The 20,338-nt window shown below is 43.3% G+C and overlaps 2 protein-coding genes across 5 annotated transcripts in view; one reads left to right on the forward strand and one right to left on the reverse strand.

The window, feature by feature from the left end:
• Positions 1–772: 772 nt before the first annotated feature.
• Positions 773–8,078, forward strand: LOC135255609 (vitamin D 25-hydroxylase). Its single transcript, XM_064337027.1, has 5 exons — positions 773–1,021; positions 2,084–2,225; positions 4,365–4,997; positions 5,379–5,708; positions 6,003–8,078. The coding sequence occupies exons 1-5, from the start codon at positions 782–784 to the stop codon at positions 6,182–6,184; spliced, it is 1,527 nt and encodes a 508-aa protein (XP_064193097.1). The 5' UTR covers positions 773–781; the 3' UTR covers positions 6,185–8,078.
• A 3,234-nt stretch (positions 8,079–11,312) lies between these two features.
• The window catches only part of LOC135255607 (cGMP-inhibited 3',5'-cyclic phosphodiesterase 3B-like), a 45,306-nt gene continuing 36,280 nt past the window's right edge, over positions 11,313–20,338 (reverse strand). For all 4 annotated transcript variants that reach the window (XM_064337024.1, XM_064337022.1, XM_064337019.1 and 1 more), the window contains 6 exons: positions 19,925–20,038; positions 18,063–18,262; positions 17,473–17,676; positions 16,965–17,126; positions 16,321–16,585; positions 11,313–15,037 (listed from right to left, as the gene is read on the reverse strand). In XM_064337024.1, the coding sequence (XP_064193094.1) occupies positions 14,817–15,037; positions 16,321–16,585; positions 16,965–17,126; positions 17,473–17,676; positions 18,063–18,262; positions 19,925–20,038 (1,166 nt within the window). In that variant the 3' untranslated portion in view covers positions 11,313–14,816. The remainder of the gene's footprint in view (positions 15,038–16,320; positions 16,586–16,964; positions 17,127–17,472; positions 17,677–18,062; positions 18,263–19,924; positions 20,039–20,338) is intronic.

Here is a 20,338-nt window from a genome sequence, read left to right on the forward strand (position 1 = left end):
CAAAGTTTATGGTCGTGATTTAGCCTATGGGTCCAGGAGGAACATGCTGAAGATTCATTACATCATTATGTTTGATAGGCTGTGTCTAGACGTCCAGCTCTAACAGCCCCACGTCGTAATAGATAGCACATTTCACTTTATATATATATATATATATATATATATATATATATATATATATATATATATATATACATATATATATAAACTCGTTCTAACGTTGCCTTTTTTGACTCTACTTTCCAATACGTAGGCATAATTTTCAATTTGTGACAATTAACAAGTTTCTGGATCTGATGTGATAGCCTATAATTTAACGGACACATGCGGATAGGCTTTGATAGCTAGCCAGGTCACTCAGTCTCTACTCTTTGTCAGACAGCTGTAATGAGAGTACGTAGACAGCGTAGTTATTACAAAGAAAACATTTACAAAAAGCGATTCTATAGTGTTAGGGTATAGACCATTTATGGTTATTTCTTTTAATGAGGGTGTTTTATATCCGCCACAAAAAGGGGGAAAAAACAGAAACAGCCATTTATAGGATATGTGCTACTCATCTAAAATGAAAAGATGCATTTATTTATCTTGTTCCGAATTGTCTCGGGTCTCTAGGCGTCTCGCACCAACTTGTCAAATGTTTTAATTTTAAGAGGAGTCAAAGTTTGTCAATGATTATGATCCTCGCAGCACGACGAGCCAATCTTAGCATAGAGGCGGGGGATAGCTCTATGTGTACGGTGATAATTTAACCTTTTGAGAAGAGTAGCCTAAGCGAAAAATGGAGGCGACCGGCCGGTTGACAGTTCTCCAGAAGGTATCCTACGGGCGGGCATGCTTATACTTAGGGAGTCTTTTGATCATTCTTCTTTCGTTCTTGCTAGTTCGTCAACTTGCCAAGCAGAGGAGACCGAGAGGGTTCCCTCCGGGACCTACACCATTGCCTATAATTGGGAACATCTTGTCCCTCGCCTCCGAGCCACACGTCTACATGAAGAAACAAAGCGAAATCCACGGACAGGTATTGTGTTTATTTAGTCTTAGTGAGCCGGCAATTCACTGACTGTCTATTGATATTACCGCACTATCACGGTGACGGCACAAAGACTTCTGTGTAGACCGCGTTTCCTGGCGCTGGTGATACTGGTAGTCCGTTATTTGGAGTTTCGGTGATAGCCTACTGTTACATATTTTTCCCTTCATTATCAAAATGCGACAATGATTCAAGTTTCCTAAAGTTATTTCGACTTAGCCTAATACTGTACCCACTTTGGCTAGCATTCCCAGCTGTGGGCTATAGCTACGGGGAGAAGAAACTTAGCTGACAATATGCAGTTTCTCTTGTGTGAACAGTTATGAAGCAGGACTCTAATTAATGACATATAGCCTAGTCTCATTAAATTCCATCAACCAAACAGCGCAGAACACAAGGATAGTTTCCCCTTGCATTTTTTAAGTCTGCTTTTCCTGGAGGTTTTCTGAGATTTCAGAAAATGCCAAGTTGGCTTTTGTCTGTCTAGCTCCCCCGTCCCTCCCCAGACGCTATTGAATATTTGCAAAGGAATTATCTACTTAGGCGAACACGTTTTTTTCATGCAAAAATTGGAAACTCTGCTTTACGAAAACAAATGCCGCATTTCATTCTATTGTGATCTATTATAGAAAATTTGTCTGTAAATAAAAGTGTGTTGCTGCGTAGGCTATATTTTAAAATATATATTCCGTTGTTGCATTGGATTCTTCCTCAGGTAGTGTAGCCTTATTAAGATTTAGATTTAGATTTTTTTAAATTAAGGCTTTTACACAAAGAAATGTCCATTGTTAAATCATCTCCGATTGTCACCGACATTTCATACCTACCTAATGGACTCCTATGAACTCTGGAAGAGTTTAATAAACGCGTAACATGTACACAATAAAATGTCCAGTGTTAATTCAACTCTCCGCAGATAAAATTTGGTCCCACAATTCCAGAGTGGGACCAAATGTTATCTGTTAAGAGTTAAATTAGCACTGTTGGAGTTTAATTAGCACTGGACATTTTACTGTGTATAGACTACACATTTATTTATTATTTTTTCAGATCTTCAGTCTTGATTTGGGTGGCATCTCCACCGTGGTGCTGAACGGCTACGATGTAGTCAAAGAGTGTCTCGTGCATCAGAGCGACTTGTTTGCGGACCGTCCATCTCTGCCTTTGTTCGAGAAAATGACAAAAATGGGAGGTAAGGAGACAGACTGCTTCCATGAACATCTATCCGATTGCCGTCCAAGGCCTACACTTTTCCTTGAGAAACGGAATTATTATTTTCTCGATGGCGGCAGAAACATAAAAAAAATCATAGGCACAAATACTGCATTGAGCAGTCACGCCATATAGCGGATTTTCTGATCTTCCTGGAGGTGTGTTCAAACCAAACACAGGATACTAACAATGTTTAATGAGTACATACATACATAAATACATACATGCATACATACATACAGTGAGCTCCGTAATATTTCGGACAAAGACATTATTTTCATTATTTGGCTCTGTACTCTTAGATTTGTATTTTTAAAAATCATGTGTGGTTGAAGTGCACATTCTCAGCTTTTGTTGGAGGGTCTCTTTATATAATTTGCGTGCATCATGTAAAGTAACAACACTTTTTATAAATAGTCCCCCCATTTCAGGGCACCATGACAGTTGGGACAAATGGCATCACATGTGTTTCACTGGTGAGCTCTTTGTGATTTCTGAGCTCATTGGTGCTCTCTTTCTTCTTAGTAATGTTCCAAAGAAGTGATTTTGGTTAGAATAAGGTTTGGCATACGTCTCTAGTTGTTTATTCTTATTTCTCAGCCTCATGGCTTCCTTGACTTCTTTGACTTCCTTGAGTCATTGGTATAACTCTGATCCTCATATTGACAAACACTAATAATAGACTCCAAAGGCAATCAAAAGAATCCTAACTAGACACTGAAAGCTCTCTTATACCTACTCTCAGGAAGTAGTTGAACACACCTGACTAGTCAGAGACACCTGTAACACCATTTGTCCCAAATGTTATGGTGCCTTGAAATGAGGGGGGGGGGGGGGGTATTTATAAAAAGTGTTGTAAGTTTTACATGATGAAACCAAAATCTATTTTTTTTTTACCTTAACCACACATGAATTGATTACAAATGTAAAATGAGGAGTAATCAAGAAAAACAAAATGTCTTTGTCCCAAACATTATGGAGCTCACAGGACATACATACATATAAGGACAGTCAGTGTTACGTCAACCTCATTATAGAATGCCATGTCAACAATGTGTAACGATCACTATTTCATTTTTGTAATTTATGTATTTTTAAAATAAGTTTTCAGACTATATAAAAGTTATTTCCTTCAGAATAAACCTGTGTTTCAATGAAAATATTCTGTACAAACATTATTGATTTTGGTCTTTTCATGGGAAATGGTGGCAATACTGAAAAAATGAAAATGACTGGTGTTATCCTTTAAAAAAAAGGGCATACAGACAGATTTCTTTCAGTTTTTGAAGAGGAATGACTTGACTCTTGTTCATGGAAGGCAAGCAGTGACATGCCTCATTTTCCAGTTTCACACTTTCTCAGTTTTAGTTCAAGGACAGCAGAAAGCACTAGAACTTTCCTGACTATTCAAAACGTGTATCAGAAGGAATGTCGGAGGTTAGGATCAGTTTTGCTATTTAGCACACAATTAATACGGATCGGCTTGGATAAGAGAAATCTGACACTAGTCTAGATCAGCACTCCTGCTCTGAGGAAATCTTGTGACTCTGGGGCCAGAACGATGTCAGTCCCTGTGAAAAGCTTCAGGGGCCACATTACACACGGCAACAGTGTAGCTCCCTGCACTGATAGCAGCTCACAAGTGATTTTAAAAGCTTTTTGTGCGTGCGTTTTGCTCAGTGGTGCCTGGCAGTGCGCACATGACTGGATTCATCGATGCAATCTCCTCAGACGCGCTTCTGTGGCACGGCTAGAGATTGATCACTATGCTACATTAGATGCACACCCACATATTTTTTTTTAAATCGTCAAACAACGACTCATTCATTCAGAAGCTTTTGCCAATGTAGGCCTGTTATTATTGCCATTGTTATTATTATGTTGTTGTTATATGTATTAAGTTCTGTACAACAAAGCAGAGTTTTTACCCAGTCAATGTCCATTTGTTTCAATATTCTTATATAGACAAACCTATCAATCCTAAAATAATGGTTATGAAGTGATCTTTTCATGTAATCTTATCACTGTGAATACACTGGACCTTGGCACCTCAGCCTAATTCCATAAATATGAATCCAGTTTTTTCATCTGGCCTTCACTGTTCGTCTCTGTGTTAAAGGGCTTCTTAACGCCAAGTATGGCAGGGGATGGGTCGAGCATCGCAAACTCGCCGTCAACAGCTTCCGCTACTTCGGCACTGGCCAGAAGACGTTTGAGAACAAGATCTCAGAGGAGTGCATGTTTTTCGTGGACGCCATCGACGAGCACAAGGGGAAGCCCTTTGACCCTAAGCACTTGGTGACGAACGCCGTATCCAACGTCACCAACCTCATCCTTTTCGGCAACCGCTTCACCTACGACGACCACGAGTTCCAGCACATGATAGAGATCTTCAGCGAGAACGTGGAGCTGGCGGCCAGCGGCTGGGCCTTCCTCTACAACGCCTTCCCCTGGATCGAGATCCTTCCGTTCGGCAAGCACCAGAAGCTGTTCCGCAACGCTGCGGCGGTGTACGTCTTCCTGCAGCAGATCACCGAGCGGTTCGCGCAGGGCAGGACGCGCCAGTCCCCGCGCCACTACATCGACGCCTACCTGGACGAGATGGACCAGAGCGCCGGGGACTCCACCGCCTCCTTCTCCCTGGAGAACCTCATCTTCTCCGTGGGCGAGCTCATCATCGCTGGCACGGAGACCACCACCAACGCCATCCGCTGGGCCATGCTGTACATGGCCCTGTACCCCAGCGTCCAAGGCAGGTATACCACTCTACATCATGGCTCAAAGCCTGGGTGTCTACATGAGGCCTTTGTATCAGTGGTGAGAGAGGGAGGTCTATATTCATAATGGATGGAGCTATAAAGATATTGGAAACAAACAAAATCATTTCCTCTCTATAGCAGAACTTAGGTTCACATCTGTCAGCATAGGATAGCTGTTCCTGTTTGGGATTGAAGCAACACTGTCCTATGACTACTTTATATATCGACAGCTTTTTAATTCTATTATACCATAATAATAACTCTAATAATCATAATTATGATAATTGATATAGACGTAATTGTATTGTTATATCCGATAAGCTATCCGGTTGTGCTGCTGCTGATGTGCTGGCTGGGCTCTCTCTCTCGTCCAGAGAAGGTGCAGGGGGAGATAGACCGGGTGCTGGGGAACGGCAGGCCGCCCACCCTGGAGGACAGGCTGCGGATGCCCTACCTGGAGGCCGTGCTGCACGAGGTCCTGCGCTTCTGCAACGTGGTGCCCCTGGGCATCTTCCGGGCCACCTCGGGCGACGCCCTGGTGAGGGGCTACTCGGTTCCCCGCAGCACCCTGGTCATCACCAACCTGTACTCCGTGCACTTCGACGAGAAGTACTGGAGCCACCCGGACGTCTTCTCCCCCGAGAGGTTCCTGGACGCAAGCGGGAACTTCGTCAGGCGGGAGGCCTTCCTGCCCTTCTCCCTGGGCAAGTCCGCCATCTTTAGCCTGCAGTGTGCTGATAGACACAGGGAAATAAACAGCAGATCGTTCATCACTTTTAGTCTGCCATCAGGTTTTTCCAATCCTAGTCTTAGAGTGCTGGGATTTATATTAAATACTCTAACATACCTAAGACACGATACATTAGAAGTCACATTTACACTGCTGTGATACTTTTTTTTTTTTTTACTGCAGAAAGGGAGCTAAATGTCAAAATGTCAAAAAATTTAATTTTTAAAAATAAAATGCTGATTTTTCCCATTTCGTTTTCTCCCTGAAGGGCGGCGACACTGCCTGGGGGAGCCGTTGGCCAGGATGGAGATGTTTCTGTTCTTCAGCACGCTGATGCAGAGATTCAGCCTGCAGTTTCCCCCCGGGGTCGTCCCAAGCCTCACCCCCAAACTGGGCATGACGCTACAACCTCTGCCCTACGCCATCTGTGCCACCAGGAGGCAGCAGTGAAGAGTTAGCCCAGCGTCTGAACTGCGATGAGACTAACTCAAACCAGCGCAGAAAGGCAGCTAATGTCTCCCATCTGAACTCCCCAACCGCATCTGCAGCCGTAAATTATTACGCTCCTCTTACTCAGTGCTGTGCCTGATGTGAAGCTATTGAACTGCAGTTCATATTTCTGTGATTTCTGTCAGTTCAGTACGAAATCGCAGCAAAAAAACAAAACAAAATGGAAGCCGATGGAAATATCAGTCAGTATCTCCAACTGAATCATTAGCCTTATGTGTAGTGGTACGCTCCATGGTGCAGAATTTAATCCTGAATGCTACAGTTCTGGCTCTGGTTTGGAGTCTAGCACAGCAGTGCAGAATTAGCCACAGCATCTCCCTATAGCAATAACTGCACAGCCCAGCTGGTGGACTATAGAGTGAGCACAAGTAGCAGCTGACTGGACACATTTTGGAAGATGCCTATGCTACTGTGCACTGACCAAAATTGGACTTGTGACCATGGGACGGGATTGCTTTTAAGACTGAGCAACCTAAATTTGTTCATAAAGAAAAATGAGTTGAGTTGAATTAAAAAGGGGATATGGAACAGATCCTAGGACTCTAGGACAGACAGAAAGCATGGCAAATTATATCAGGGGCTACTTTTGCCGACTCTGGCTTACATGTAAATTAGGTTTTACAAAAAGAACAGAGAACAAAGTGGAACAAACGCAAAATAAGCATGTTTTATTGCTGATAAACTTTCAGGACTTTTAAAGTGCCTTACAGTGCTTATGCTCCATATACGCCTGAGAGCCAGCTGAAACAAAGTTTAAATATTTTCATTTTTGACAGAATATGATATGTTGCAGTTTGGGGAACAGTATTTCATTTTTGTTGAATGTTCCTTGTAGTGTTAGAATATACGGTTCTTGAGATTAACACCAGAGACAAAGTCCCCCTACAGGGGACAAACATTTATTTCCAGGTCTTTGGAGAATATGTTAAGGCTTTTAGAGCAAAGCAGTTAGATCCAGGGGTGTCTGCAGTGTGTGTATTGTTGGCGAGGTTCTTGCCTAATCCCACCTGCTTCACAGAAATGTGCCGAAACTGGAACGTACAGAACTGCTGTGTCAGGTGAAGACTAAAGGTACACAAGCTGTCTTTCCTAGAATATGCGCTATATCCTCAAATGCCGCCTGTTGCATAACACTGCCTTTGGCTTCAGTGTATTTATCAGCTCTGCGAACCATGAACTCTTTCTGAGATGTCACGTTATGACTGACAGAAAATTGATTATTTCAGTGTGGAATAATCCACTATGTCAGTACATTTGAAGAGAAACATTTATCAACAGTCTGCACAAGAATGCTTAACATGAAATTGTATTATTTTTTGTATTTGTGTATTGTTTTATTATTCTGAGAGCACAGTAACAAAGTTGAGTTTACAGCATACAGTATGTCAGCATCCTAGTCATATTGTATTGATTGTGTAACAACATTACAATTCAGGTTTCAGTGTTGTGAAGTTTGGCTTACTTGAATACATTGAGTAGGTTAAACATTTTCTATAATCTGTAAAACTGTTCTATACTCGGTTTCATGTTATACCTAACTGAAGTTTTTTATAGCTTTTATTTGTGAGCAAGCATAAGCATTGCTGTGTTTTGTCAAATAAAACAATTTGGAGTAGGATACTGGTTTGAAAATAAATAATTATAAATTCAATTACTTATAAAGTACAGAAATATCAAATTCAAAAACCATTCAGAAAAACAATGTTTGAGGTGGAGTAGAATGAGGGAGAAGCAGTCACCCATCGCCTTAAACAGCCTCCCCTATTTGCAACTCAAAAGTTTGATATCAGACTAGAAAATGCTATTAATAGCAGGACCTGTACACATTCCAGGTTGCCTGGGTGACATTTTAGTGTATAATATCGATTTGTTGCTCCTGTTTTTGGCTGTCACAATTTCTATATTAACTTAAAACATTAAAAAAATTTATAAAGGACTTATAGCTTTCTGCAAAATTCAGTGTTGCGTTAGTTTTACGATTAATGTCTGGCTTTTCTTTTTCCAGGAAATGTGACACAACCCTAAGCAATAAGTTTCTATTTAGTGAATTATAGCGGTGTAAAGGTACTTGGGCCGAAATTCAATCATTTGCCCTTAACTTACAAAAAAATGCATGTGTTACACTTCTTCATAAACTCAGTTTGGTGAGTTAATTTTAGTGATTGCCAAACCAAACTGTGAAGAAAAAAGCTTTTGGCTAAAGGTAAGGACAAATTTTGATTGAATCCCAGCCATATTATAGGCTCACTTCTTGGAATTACTTGCTGCCAAAAAAGGATTCCTGAATTTGACAGAATCAAGCCTTTTAACCGAGTTGGCAAAAAAGTGAGATACGTGAGGCAGAGAACAAACTTTTTCCCACAATTGTCCAAAAAACGTTTTGAAGGTCAAAATAAGATCTCCAGTTTCTTTGCAGCAATGAGAAAGATCTGAACATCGCCAAAATTACTTTGTGTAAACTGCCATGACTATCACAGAGCTTTTTTATCACAGATCATACACTAAAATTAGGTGTCAGTCCTATTTGATGAAAAGGAATGTCGTGAAGTGAAGTATGTGGAGTGTGCAGACGCATCATCCTCCTCCTCAGATCACACGTGTGGCGTGACCTGTGTAGCCCTGCCAAGCCCCTCCAGGGTTGTCTGAGGACGTACCACCTTGCCTCCTCATCCAGTAAAAAAAGCAGACACTGTCCAGATATTCAGCCTTGGTTCCTCACGCAGTGCAAAAGCACAGACACGCCATTTCCTGGCCAGATACTCATCTTAACTTGTGTTTAATGCAGAAACATGTAAAAGAAATCCTTTGTCCTGTACTGCAAAGCATCTCCTGAGAGACACTCACGACACTCAAGCGTCTGAACTTTTTTTTCTCTTGGTCACGACTCTGATCTGCGGTTCTTATAGCTATGTTCACATGTCAAATATGGATCGTTACAGAGCGGTCTAATGTATCTTACGGACATATTGTCCAGAACGATGTATTGTTACTCACATCTGTTCTTCTGGTGAGGCCAAAGACATATCTCCACAAAAGTGGTCAATTTAATCTAATCTAATCTAATCTGCAGCCATGGCAAGGGCCCAGGAATTCACTCACTTCTTTAACAACAGTCTGTAGCCCATTTGCATTGATCCACACATCTGGTTTTTCCTGTGGCCCATGGAGGCACAGTGAACTATGGGGACCAAAGCATTGTTTCCCATTCTGCTTTTGTTTGCCATTTTCTACTCTATCTGGGCAAATCTCTCCAGCTAATTTGTTACGAAGTGCATCATTACAGTGAATGACCATTGACCGCACAAAGGCCCCTGAGTGGTTGAGTGGTGCAGCCATTTAAGGCACTTATAGACCAGGTATAGACCAGGCATATGTCCTATAGACCAGGCATAGACCTGGTATACGTCCTATAGACTAGGTTTGTCTTTCCTCAATCTGTGACTGCCCACAACGGTTGTGCTTGTGCTGTCCTCTGGTGCAGTAGCTGTGGCAGTTTAGCCGACTTCACTAAGTGGTTGACTGATTCCACTTTACATTTTGGATTATTTGCGTATGCACTAGCCCTCACCCTCCAGAGCTTAAGGGGGGATTATGTTGCAATGGTACAGATATACCTTTGCAAACTGGCGTACCACATTAAGCAGGAAAGCTGGGAAAATATCATGGCAGAGCCCCATAATAGAACATATGGGTGCCTTGGATGAGGATGGAGTTTCATCATTCCATTACATAATGCTGCAAAATGTGACTGCATGTTTGACTTTTTTTTTTTTTTATCTGCCAGCAGGCAAGAGAGGGGGGAAACTGTAATTAATAAGGCACAAGTGCAGTGCACTTCACTGCACTTACTGAAAACGAGGGCCTGCCTTCTAAAATTACCGCCCTCCACAAAACGCAGCTACAAAAGTTGAAGCACTGCATCATCAAATTGTAACACAAGAGTTGAAAACCACACTGATGGGCAACAATGAATTTAGACTAGACTCAAATCCTTAGTTAAAAGCTTTGCCTGCATTTGGAGGGTGGCCAAGCGAGCCATAAACTATTTCCTGAGTGCTGACTGTGCACAAAGAGAAAGAGCTAAAACATGCATACCCATCTGAAATCATCGCTCTCTCACAGAGAGCGCCCTCCACTCACGAAGGCCCGGATCTTATCAACATTCATCCACAACTTTTACTCTTAAACATGATTTTTTCCCACAAGCACAATTTCGCCAGTCGAATGAAATCAAGTTTAACTGGAAAAAAGGAGAAGAGGACAAAGAGTTTATTTTCACATAAAAATGAAACCAAAAAGGACAAATAAATAAACATCAACCTTTTGCTTTAGACAAGCCAGTTGTGGAAAAAAAAGGCTAAATAACAGCAACCAATCTGCCATTGCTGCAGGTCCACAGCATGCAAATAATACCCATCCATACAAACAACTGCCTCTTAAAACAGCAACTTTTTGGTGGTTAGATTCACTTCAGCAGAGCCCTCTAAATCTCTTGGTGATTTATAATCGAGCTTCCTCGCGGTTTCGTGAGTGACAGCTGAAACAAACCGAAGGCTGTCCGCTGGGATGCCAGTTTGTTTTCATCGCCCCCCCGGGACGTGGGACACAGACAGCGAGCGTAGCGTTGTGAACAGAGCGGAGACTTCTCCCTGACAGTCACACACGTCAAAACAACGGCAGATGAACAACCGTGTCACCAGTCTCTGATGGACTGAGCACAAAGATCACCCTGCATTCAGAGCTAAACTCCGACAATCAGCCATTTTCAACCATCTCCCAAGAGCCGAAGTTCCCTGTGGATTTCCTCTGTCAATATCCATACAGAACTACCATATGGTCTAGGCCTAAGTCTCTGAAGTTAAATAGCAGAAGATTAAATGTATGTTTGAGTATTAACAGCAAGCAGACAAGAGTCCATCAGAACATGATGTATATATGCACAATATCAATCGGTCAACAACAGATACAGACATCCTCACACACAAACACACACACACAATAATATACACTGAAATAGTATGCTATATGCATAGCTTTCACAAGTAAAAGGAGAAATGATACAATGCAGTGTATTTCAACATTTATTAAAATATATTCCTTGAACTTTGGATTTTATAGTCAACATATTACGTTACACACAAAAACATATTTGCTGTAAAAAAAAAAAAAAAACACACACACACACACCTTCAAAACTAAAAATGATAGACCAGAGACTTTTACCCTCCCCGCCACACATATATTTCGTAAGGTTTAAACATTACATCTGAGATACACATTTAGGTGCTACATACTGGTGACAGTCATTCATAAAATCTGATTAATCTGACAATACACTGTGGTTGATTTGAGTGCTCTGGGAGAATGCGCTACTAATGACATAATGCTACAGCAGGGGTGTGGCTTAATGACTCAAAAAGGAAAACCTGCAGCACAGATGGGCCTGTGCCAGACAAAGGGACACTAGATTCCCCTCTGCTGGTGAGGAAACAGGTACCTTTGGCCAGGTATCCAGGTAATAGCATATGCATTTTCCTCATTCATTTTAGTTTTGTGCCTTCCTACGGTTGCGTCATGCTTCTGTTCCACACTGAGCAGTGCATTGTGGGAAAAAAATCCTGAGAGCACTAGGGTAGGGGTTCCCAAACTTTGTCCAATTTGTGGCTCTTAAAATTTCATCACTCTGGATGAGGATGTGATATTTAGACACCTGTATCTAACTGTATTACTGGCTAAAACTTAGGAAGTATTTAACCCAGTGATATATGGAAGCAAGGTTATATCATAGATCCATACAAGACATAAAACTATTTAGGATAATCTAAATATTTAATAATGACCAAAACCAGGATTTTTAAATAGAAGAGGGTTAGCTTACCTGAAAATAAGTCTAATATGTGACGTTTTCATATGATATATGGAAATATTTTTAAAAGATTTCTTAAGAAGGGTAAAATATTTTTTAAAGTTTGTAGAAGACCCCCTTAGTCTTCTTCATGGACACTCAGGGGTCATTGGAACCAGTTTGGGAACCCCTTCATTGGTTCGGCAAAAAAAAAAAAAGAAGAAAAACAACTTGGACTGAATAACAATGCAAAACTAAAGAGGTACAAGATAAGTGAGGTTATGGAACACACGTGTTGTACCCAAAGGAATTAACACCAAATCCCACAGTTTCTCGACATCCCAGACTTCACACCCGTAAATAGTATTTCATAAAAACACTAGAGACAGGATGATAATCACAGGTTTCTGTGTGTAGAACATCATGTCAACCACACATATAAAACAGATGCATTGTGATACAGTTGATTATTTTAAAAATATATATGCAGATACTCTTTCTGTGCAGAGGTTAAACACTTGTTTGGTAGTAAAAGGTGCGCATTTTTAAATTCTCCTTTTAAATACACTAGCTTGAGTTACACTGGCTGCTTGAGAACATTGATCATCGTCGGAACACGTTTCTATAAAAACTCAGTGAAGGAGCTTGGCCTTCATGATGTCCGACGTGATTGCTTTTTTTCCGACTTCTAGTGGAATGCTGAAAGTTCTTGCTTCAGAGAAAAATAGAAATTGTATGTGTCCTATGTGGTACAGCACAAAACCATTAAAAAAGCTCAGCAGCCGCTCTCCAGGGGAACGCTGAACGCTGCTAATTTGCTCACTGGCCTCGGACATACATTTGACAGACTTTGACAGTTTGACAGTTGACAGACAGACAGTGTCGCACAGGAATCAGCAGTAAGTTATTCTGAAGAAAACAACGAGGTTTTGCAAGAACGCATGTTCTTTCCAATTTAACCCCCATGTACACCCAATTTGGAGCGCCGGAACTGTGTGTGCTCATGCTCATCGCTGCGATCTCTAGTCGATTCGGGACAGCGCACACAAGTACACTCTCTTCCCTGAAAGCTCAATCAAGCCACTGCTTCTAGTCATTCTGCAACACAGCCTTGAAACTCACACACTGAATTAAAGAGGACACTTCACGTGCAATTTGTGCCTGTAGACTAGAATGACCAGAGGGGGGTGCTAGTGCATGAGGAGACACGTCCCTGCAGTCTGAATGCATTTCCTTCTCCAGGCAATTCTACAGCTGCCAGCCACAGCCAACACTTGCATGGCCCAGATTCATCCATACAAAACCAAGGGGCCCATCCACACACACATCAGTGCCTTAACAGGATGAGCCACCCGGCAGCCCGAACCAGGAATACATGTCAATAATGCCAACAGCAAGTCAGCAGAAAAATAGCCATCCCTGTGCACTATGCATCTCCTCGTTGGTTAGTATGTTCAGGTTCTGGTCCGTGCCATACTGTACTAAAACACTTTTCACATTCAGTGATGCAGCTCACCCGTTTTCTGTGGAATCGGTCATACCAAGCACTTGGGCAGGGGGGCATTATGACTTTGCACCAGAACTCTTGCAAAATAATTTAATATTAATGTGCATCCTGAGAAAAAGTGAAAAATGTATATACAGTATGTGCATGTGTGCGTGTGCGTGCATGTATGTGTGTGCGTATGTGTGTGCATGCGCGCTTATGTCTGTCTCTGTGTATGTAGACATATAAAGATTTTAAAAATGAAATATCCCTCATTCAGAATGGAGCAAGTTTTCAGAACCACTGTGCATTCCAAAAAATATATATGTCAACAAGAAATGAACGAGGCAGGCTACACACAAGGGTAGAAGGCATCATAAAGAATAAGGGCAGCACATTTGTCTTCAGTCAAAATGTCAGCGCTTCCACTAACAGAGTCTGCGTATACAGTGTTTCGTGTCATTAGCCCAAGGGCGGAGAGAGACCGCACAGTTTGTGCAACAAAAACAAAAATAAAAATAAAAAAATAAACTATTTGTCTATATGCAGCCTCAACTGTTTTGAGTTGAGTATATGATGGGACAGGCACATTTGAAATATATATGTTTCATATATATTTTAAATATATATTTTCTTGTTTTTGTTTCCGGCAGAGCCTGAATCAGTCACAGAGACGCTGCCCTCTCGATTTCTTCACTTTGGTAACTTCAATCACTTTAAAAGAGGCATATTATTATTTTATTTTTAGTACCTCACAGATATCAAAACGCTCTCTGCGGTCAACCAGACAGCATCAGCTGCATAACTCAACGACACAGAGATTGCATCCTTGCCCCGCTCTCCATCCATTCCTGATGCCGCCCCCCCCCCCCCAAAAAAAAACTGCCCCCTCCCCATCTGCAGAGAACAAGGGTTGTTTCTGTCATTTCATTGTTTGTTTATATCTTATTCCCCCGTGGGGTCAAAGTGCATAGGATTTGCGGGAGGAGTCCGCTCACAGTAATAAGGCCTTTTTTTCTGAGCCGATGCAGGCGTGCTTCAGTGTAGGGGGGCGTCAGCACCACAGCTCAGCGTATCAAGGAGAGGTCCAGCAGGATGGCTCCATCGCCCGTGTGTGTCAGGGGGAGGGGGGGGGGGGGGTTAGGGGGGTCTCACCTCCCCTGCCGTACCCCTCCGCAAAAACGTACGCCTCCCTAGGAAGTCCTGCCAGTTTCCAATCTGGGTTCCACCCCTGTCCGTTGCTACGGCCTCTCTTCCTCCTCCGCCTCCTCCTGAATCACCTGTATGTCCTCGGAGGCGGAGGACAGGGGCGGGGCCTCGGAGGGCGTCGGCTGGGGTGGCGGTTTGCCGGGCTCTTTGCTCTTCTCCTCTTCCTCGATGGTCTTTTTCCAAACCTTGTGGTTCTCTGTCAGGTGATGCATGATGTTGCAGAAAAGCCGCCGCCGTCGTCGTTTTCTCCTTTCTGCACAAGGGGGCGCCGCAGGGGGGAGAGACAACGCAAGGGTTAGAGCAGGAGGCACTGTTCGCTAGAGCTGAGCTTCTCACAGTCTAGAGCAGGAGGCACTGTTCACTAGAGCTGAACTTCTCACAGTCTAGAGCAGGAGGCACTGATCACTAGAGCTGAACTTCTCAGTCTAGAGCAGTCTACACTGTTCACTAGAGCTGAACTTCTCACAGTCTAGAGCAGGAGGCACTGATCACTAGAGCTGAACTTCTCAGTCTAGAGCAGTCTACACTGTTCACTAGAGCTGAACTTCTCACAGTCTAGAGCAGGAGGCACTGTTCACTAGAGCTGAACTTCTCACAGTCTAGAGCAGGAGGCACTGTTCACTAGAGCTGAACTTCTCACAGTCTAGAGCAGGAGGCACTGTTCACTAGAGCTGAACTTCTCACAGTCTAGAGCAGGAGGCACTGTTCACTAGAGCTGAACGTCTCACAGTCTAGAGCAGGAGGCACTGTTCACTAGAGCTGAACTTCTCAGTCTAGAGCAGGAGGCACTGTTCACTAGAGCTGAACTTCTCACAGTCTAGAGCAGGAGGCACTGATCACTAGAGCTGAGCTTCTCACAATCCACATATCTGACCTTGAAGATCACCAGTGGTAATTATTACACAGCGTTTCCCCTAGGATTTTTCCCAGCAGCAAGGATTCCTAGATGTATGGTGCAAGTCAATGTTGCATGGGCACACACACGTGTGCAAACACAAACAGCTGATTCTCTGAACTCCACTACAGACGATTGATTTACTTTCGTGCCAACATCTGCCTCACACGTACTATAATGCCAGTCAACCACCTCTCGTACGTGTTTAACATTTGCAACAGATAAGTTGGGGCAGGTTTTTTTATTTATTTAAATAGTTGCCCTTCTGAGCTTTTATTATTAAAGGTATTGATTGGACATTCATTTTTAGTGTTATTATAACTATTATTTTATTATTCTTTTTAATTTGTTACTTAATTTTTAAATTATTTTTACTTTTAGCATTGTTGTTTTAATGAATTCTGCAATCTCAGCACCATTGTAAGTGAGGGCTTGTTCCCTCAATGCATATTTTGAGAATTAAATAAAGGTTGATTGCTTGATTGAAGACACTCCCATAAAGCCCCCTGAAACAACTAACAACGAATAAGATGGAGAGGCAAAAAACCAGGAGAGGCAAAAATAAATAAATAAATAAATGAATACAGTATTCATTAATTTTACTTCATTAACAAGTTCATACATATCTGTAAGTAATTTACTTTTATGGCCTGGTTCAAGCTCCTCTTCCAACTCCTCATCATCCGTTTCTGAGTTGTCTGCTTCCTCCTCCTCTTCCTCCTCCGCTTCGTCCTCCGTTCCCTCCTCATCCATCCAGTATCCAGGCAGCAGGCCGGCGGCGTCGTACGAGCTGCACAGCGGCCCCACGATGTGGGTGATGAAGGACTCCTGCAGCTTGGCCAGCTGGGGGGAGGACCGGTCCATGAAGGGGCTGATGGGAAGTCCCAGGCTCGCCTCCTCGTCACCCTGGAAACGGGCAAACACGGCCTATCTCAGTCTGCTCTGGGGATGGACGGGGAAAGCTAGTGTGTCACGTGCTGGATCGTGCAAAGGATCATGGGATGTGCCATCGGGTCAACCTCTTGACATCATATATTGAGCAAATCGAGGTACCATAGCTTCATTACCTAATGTACACAGGTATGATACTCCGAGAAAACATACAACTGTGCAGCATGAAAAAGTACTATGCCTAGCTTGACTTTAAACAGTAAGCTCGATAAATACATAAATATAAACTGGCACTTTTTGAACCTTTCATTTTTAAATGGATCCTGGCATTTTTTTCTTCTCTCTGGCTCGAGGTGTAAAAATCTGGGAGTAAAGAGTCAGTGGAGATAAACACCTGTTCATAAAACTCATTGACAATGCCTTCCGTCCATTTGAGGTGGAGCTCGCGACACTTGGCCGGTCCGTTGATGTCCGCCAGCTTAATGCACACTTGGCAGACCAGCAGCCGGTCGTTCTCATTAGTCCAGTCAATTCCTGGACTGTCCACATCATTTACCTATTTGAATATGAGGAAACAATGTGCAGGAAATAATGTGCAGGGTCTAACCGGCAAGCTAAGAACAAAACAAACAAAAAAAGCTAAATGGCTAAAACATAACTTTCAAGTATCTTCAAGCAAAATGACAAAAGCTTTTCAGAGCTTCTAATGATCCTCAGTTTATTCCAGTTTCAAAACAGGAAAGGAGACCACTTACATGTGATATATTAGCCATACAGACTTTTTATAATGCCTGAGAATGTGATGTCTCTTAGGAAGGTGGACATCACGTTTTTCCAATTCTCTCAGGGCCACGCGCAAGTGTGTGTGACAGCAAGACCTGGGGAGAGGGCTTCTTACCCACCTTCGAATTGAACTCCGCCAGGAAGTCAAAGTGCTTCTTCAGGTCGGTGGCCAGGATGGCCTCGATGACCAGGAAGCGAAAGCGCTTGAACTCCACGTGGTCCAGGTTGGACAGGAAGTTGAACTCGGGGCGAGACAGGTACAGGCTCCAGGCGGAGGCTGCGTGGTGGTTCTCCAGCACCGAGCGGTCGTTGTACAGCACCGCCTGGGTGGGGAAGAGGAGGAGGGGAGGGGGAACAGAAGCAGAGGCGGGGCCAGAGTCAGAGGCTGAGTCAGAGGCGGAGCAGGGGTGGAGTCACACTTCACATTTGATTGGCCTTACACTTATAACGGCTTGATTGCCAAAACCATCTTTCTTACTCTTGATGAAAAATAATTAAAAAGAATAAAACCTTTAAATGGGAAACCTATATGCCTCATGTCTATGGTCCAGACACCCCATTTGATAGACAAGCTGAGTACACTGAATATAAATATTCACCCCATTAACCACAATGCAAACTTACTAAAGCATTCGGTTTTCCAGTGAAGGACAGGCTAACAAAGACGAGTACGCCAACGCGATGCTGCGGTCATAACATCAGCACTTACCTGTGGGGCATTAGTAGCCACGAGGAAGGCGTTTGTGCGCCCGGGGTGGTCGTAATCGTGCATCGCTGCCGCTACATACAGGGCCATGAGCTCCAGGGCGGGGACGTTCCAGGTCAGGCAGCCATAGCTGTCGTCTGAGATGGAGGAGGACTTGGAGGAAGCGTAGGCCACCCTGCCCGGGGAAATCCCGCTGTCCGAGTCTAAGGAGAGGAACCGAGAGGAGACCCACGCATCACCGGCCTGTGCACGATGATTACAACACTGTCCTCTGCGTTCATTAGCGCTTAATGACGTGGAATTACACTGAATTTAGTCCTTTTGTATATGTTAAATACAGTAGCTGGATGCACATTTGCTGCTTGCTTTATGTCCATATTTGTAATGTCGAACTGTATTCACGAATAAACTATCACCACCTATTCACTGTGGCCCACCAGCTAAGTGTTGTAGTCTTGGCGCCACAGGAGTAACACTTCATGAACAGCTGATGCAGACAGTCTGTGGGCGCTCGTTAACCTCAGAGCAGGTTCTAGTCCGTAACGAAATGCAGACTAAAACCCTGCCTCCCTGGGCCATGTTCTCAGGCAGGTGTCACCTCTCAGGGAGTGACCAACACACAGATGTGCTGTGCAGCTGTTCTCACTGCAGCCGGCACAAACACAAATCAGACACGGTAACCAGATGCTAAACGGCTACAAATCAACCTGACAGACTGCACAGGATGGCAGGTGATTGGACAGCCTCTCTGCACAGTCTGATTGGTGCTGTGCCATCAAACCCATAGCTGCTGCTCTGCACTGGTAAGGGGTACGGCGTGCAGTATGTATGCACACACGAATCCCTATTTTTCTCTTTCACTGTGTTGTTCTGTAACTTTAAATGCCTTAGTCACCACAGGGCCAAAATAATTCAGTTGAATTCAGGCCAATTTTATTTGTATAGCGCTGTCACAAAGACGCTTTACAGTGGAAACAGAAAAAAAGGAAAATTGGGCAAAAACCAGGCCGGAATTAGCCGAAGCGTGACTCAGTCCGCGCTCCATTTGGGAGATTGAGACAGGCCCCAAAGCGCTGAGCTCAGCAGCGGGCCGGAGCACAGAGCACGTCTCAATCAGGGCGCGGCGGTATCAGACGCAGCGCGGGGCGCTCCGTTTGGCGGGGGGGGGACGGGACGGTGTGGCACGGCGCCCTGATTCCCGTCCCGCGGACAGAGCGCACGTCAGCCGCCATTAACAGAGACAGCGAGGCGGCTGAGCAGTCTGAACGCGCCGCCCGTGCGCGAGCGCCCGCGTCAGAGATACGCGGGGTCGATGCTGGACACGCCGGAGCCAAGGCTGATACCAGAGCCTCCAGGCTAAGACCAATGTTCCGTCCATACGAAATACCAAATGAAAATACAAATAAAATAGACCTTAAAAAGTACCATTCACACAAATTATACTAGGGATACATTTATAGATACAGGAATTAGAGAACAGAAAATGTATAAATAATACACGATTGGTGTCTTTTTCATAACAGAAATAGATTTTAGAAATAATTTCATGAATGTATGCAAAATGAATAGTTATTATATATTGTACAATATTAAAATCTTATTACATTACTGTTTGTGGGTCACATATGGTTTCAATAATGCATTAAATATATATTTCTTCAATTTTCAATTCACTTTGTAAAATAAAATAAATTCATTTTTTTAATATGCCAGTTCATATATTGAAAATATAATTATTTTGATGTGAGAGATTATACATTTAGGACTAGCTGCTGGGGTGATGTGTTCTGTGTGTGTGTGTGTGTGTGTGTGCGTGGGTTGGGGGGGGGGAATAAAAGGGATAATAGCAGAGAGGGACGAGCTACCCGTGTCACTTCCTGTCACATGCTCATTGTGGATCTGCTGGAACCCCGGGATGGGCTGTGTGGTCAGGTACCAGACCGCGTGCAGGACGTCCGTGGCGTGGACCCGGTTGTGATCTGGGGAGAGGAGGCCACACGGTCAGAACACATCGCCTGTGGTGAGTCTCCTGCACGTCCACCAACAAGGTCCATCGTGACTGTTCTTGCTCTTCTTTTTTTTAAAAAGCGTAAAGAACATGCATTTATCTTTTCATTTCCCATTTTCCTTCTTCCTCCCAGTATCTAATGTAAGCCTGTCTTATTACTGCAGCATCTGCCCTCTGTTCAGGAGGACTGCACACTATTGGGCTGTAGTTTGGTTGGACAAGTTAATACACACCTTAATCCACACTTAAGAACTGAGTAAGTGGTTTTTAT

This window comes from Anguilla rostrata, chromosome 5, assembly GCF_018555375.3.
Source record: "Anguilla rostrata isolate EN2019 chromosome 5, ASM1855537v3, whole genome shotgun sequence".
In the NCBI taxonomy this organism is placed as follows: domain Eukaryota; kingdom Metazoa; phylum Chordata; class Actinopteri; order Anguilliformes; family Anguillidae; genus Anguilla; species Anguilla rostrata.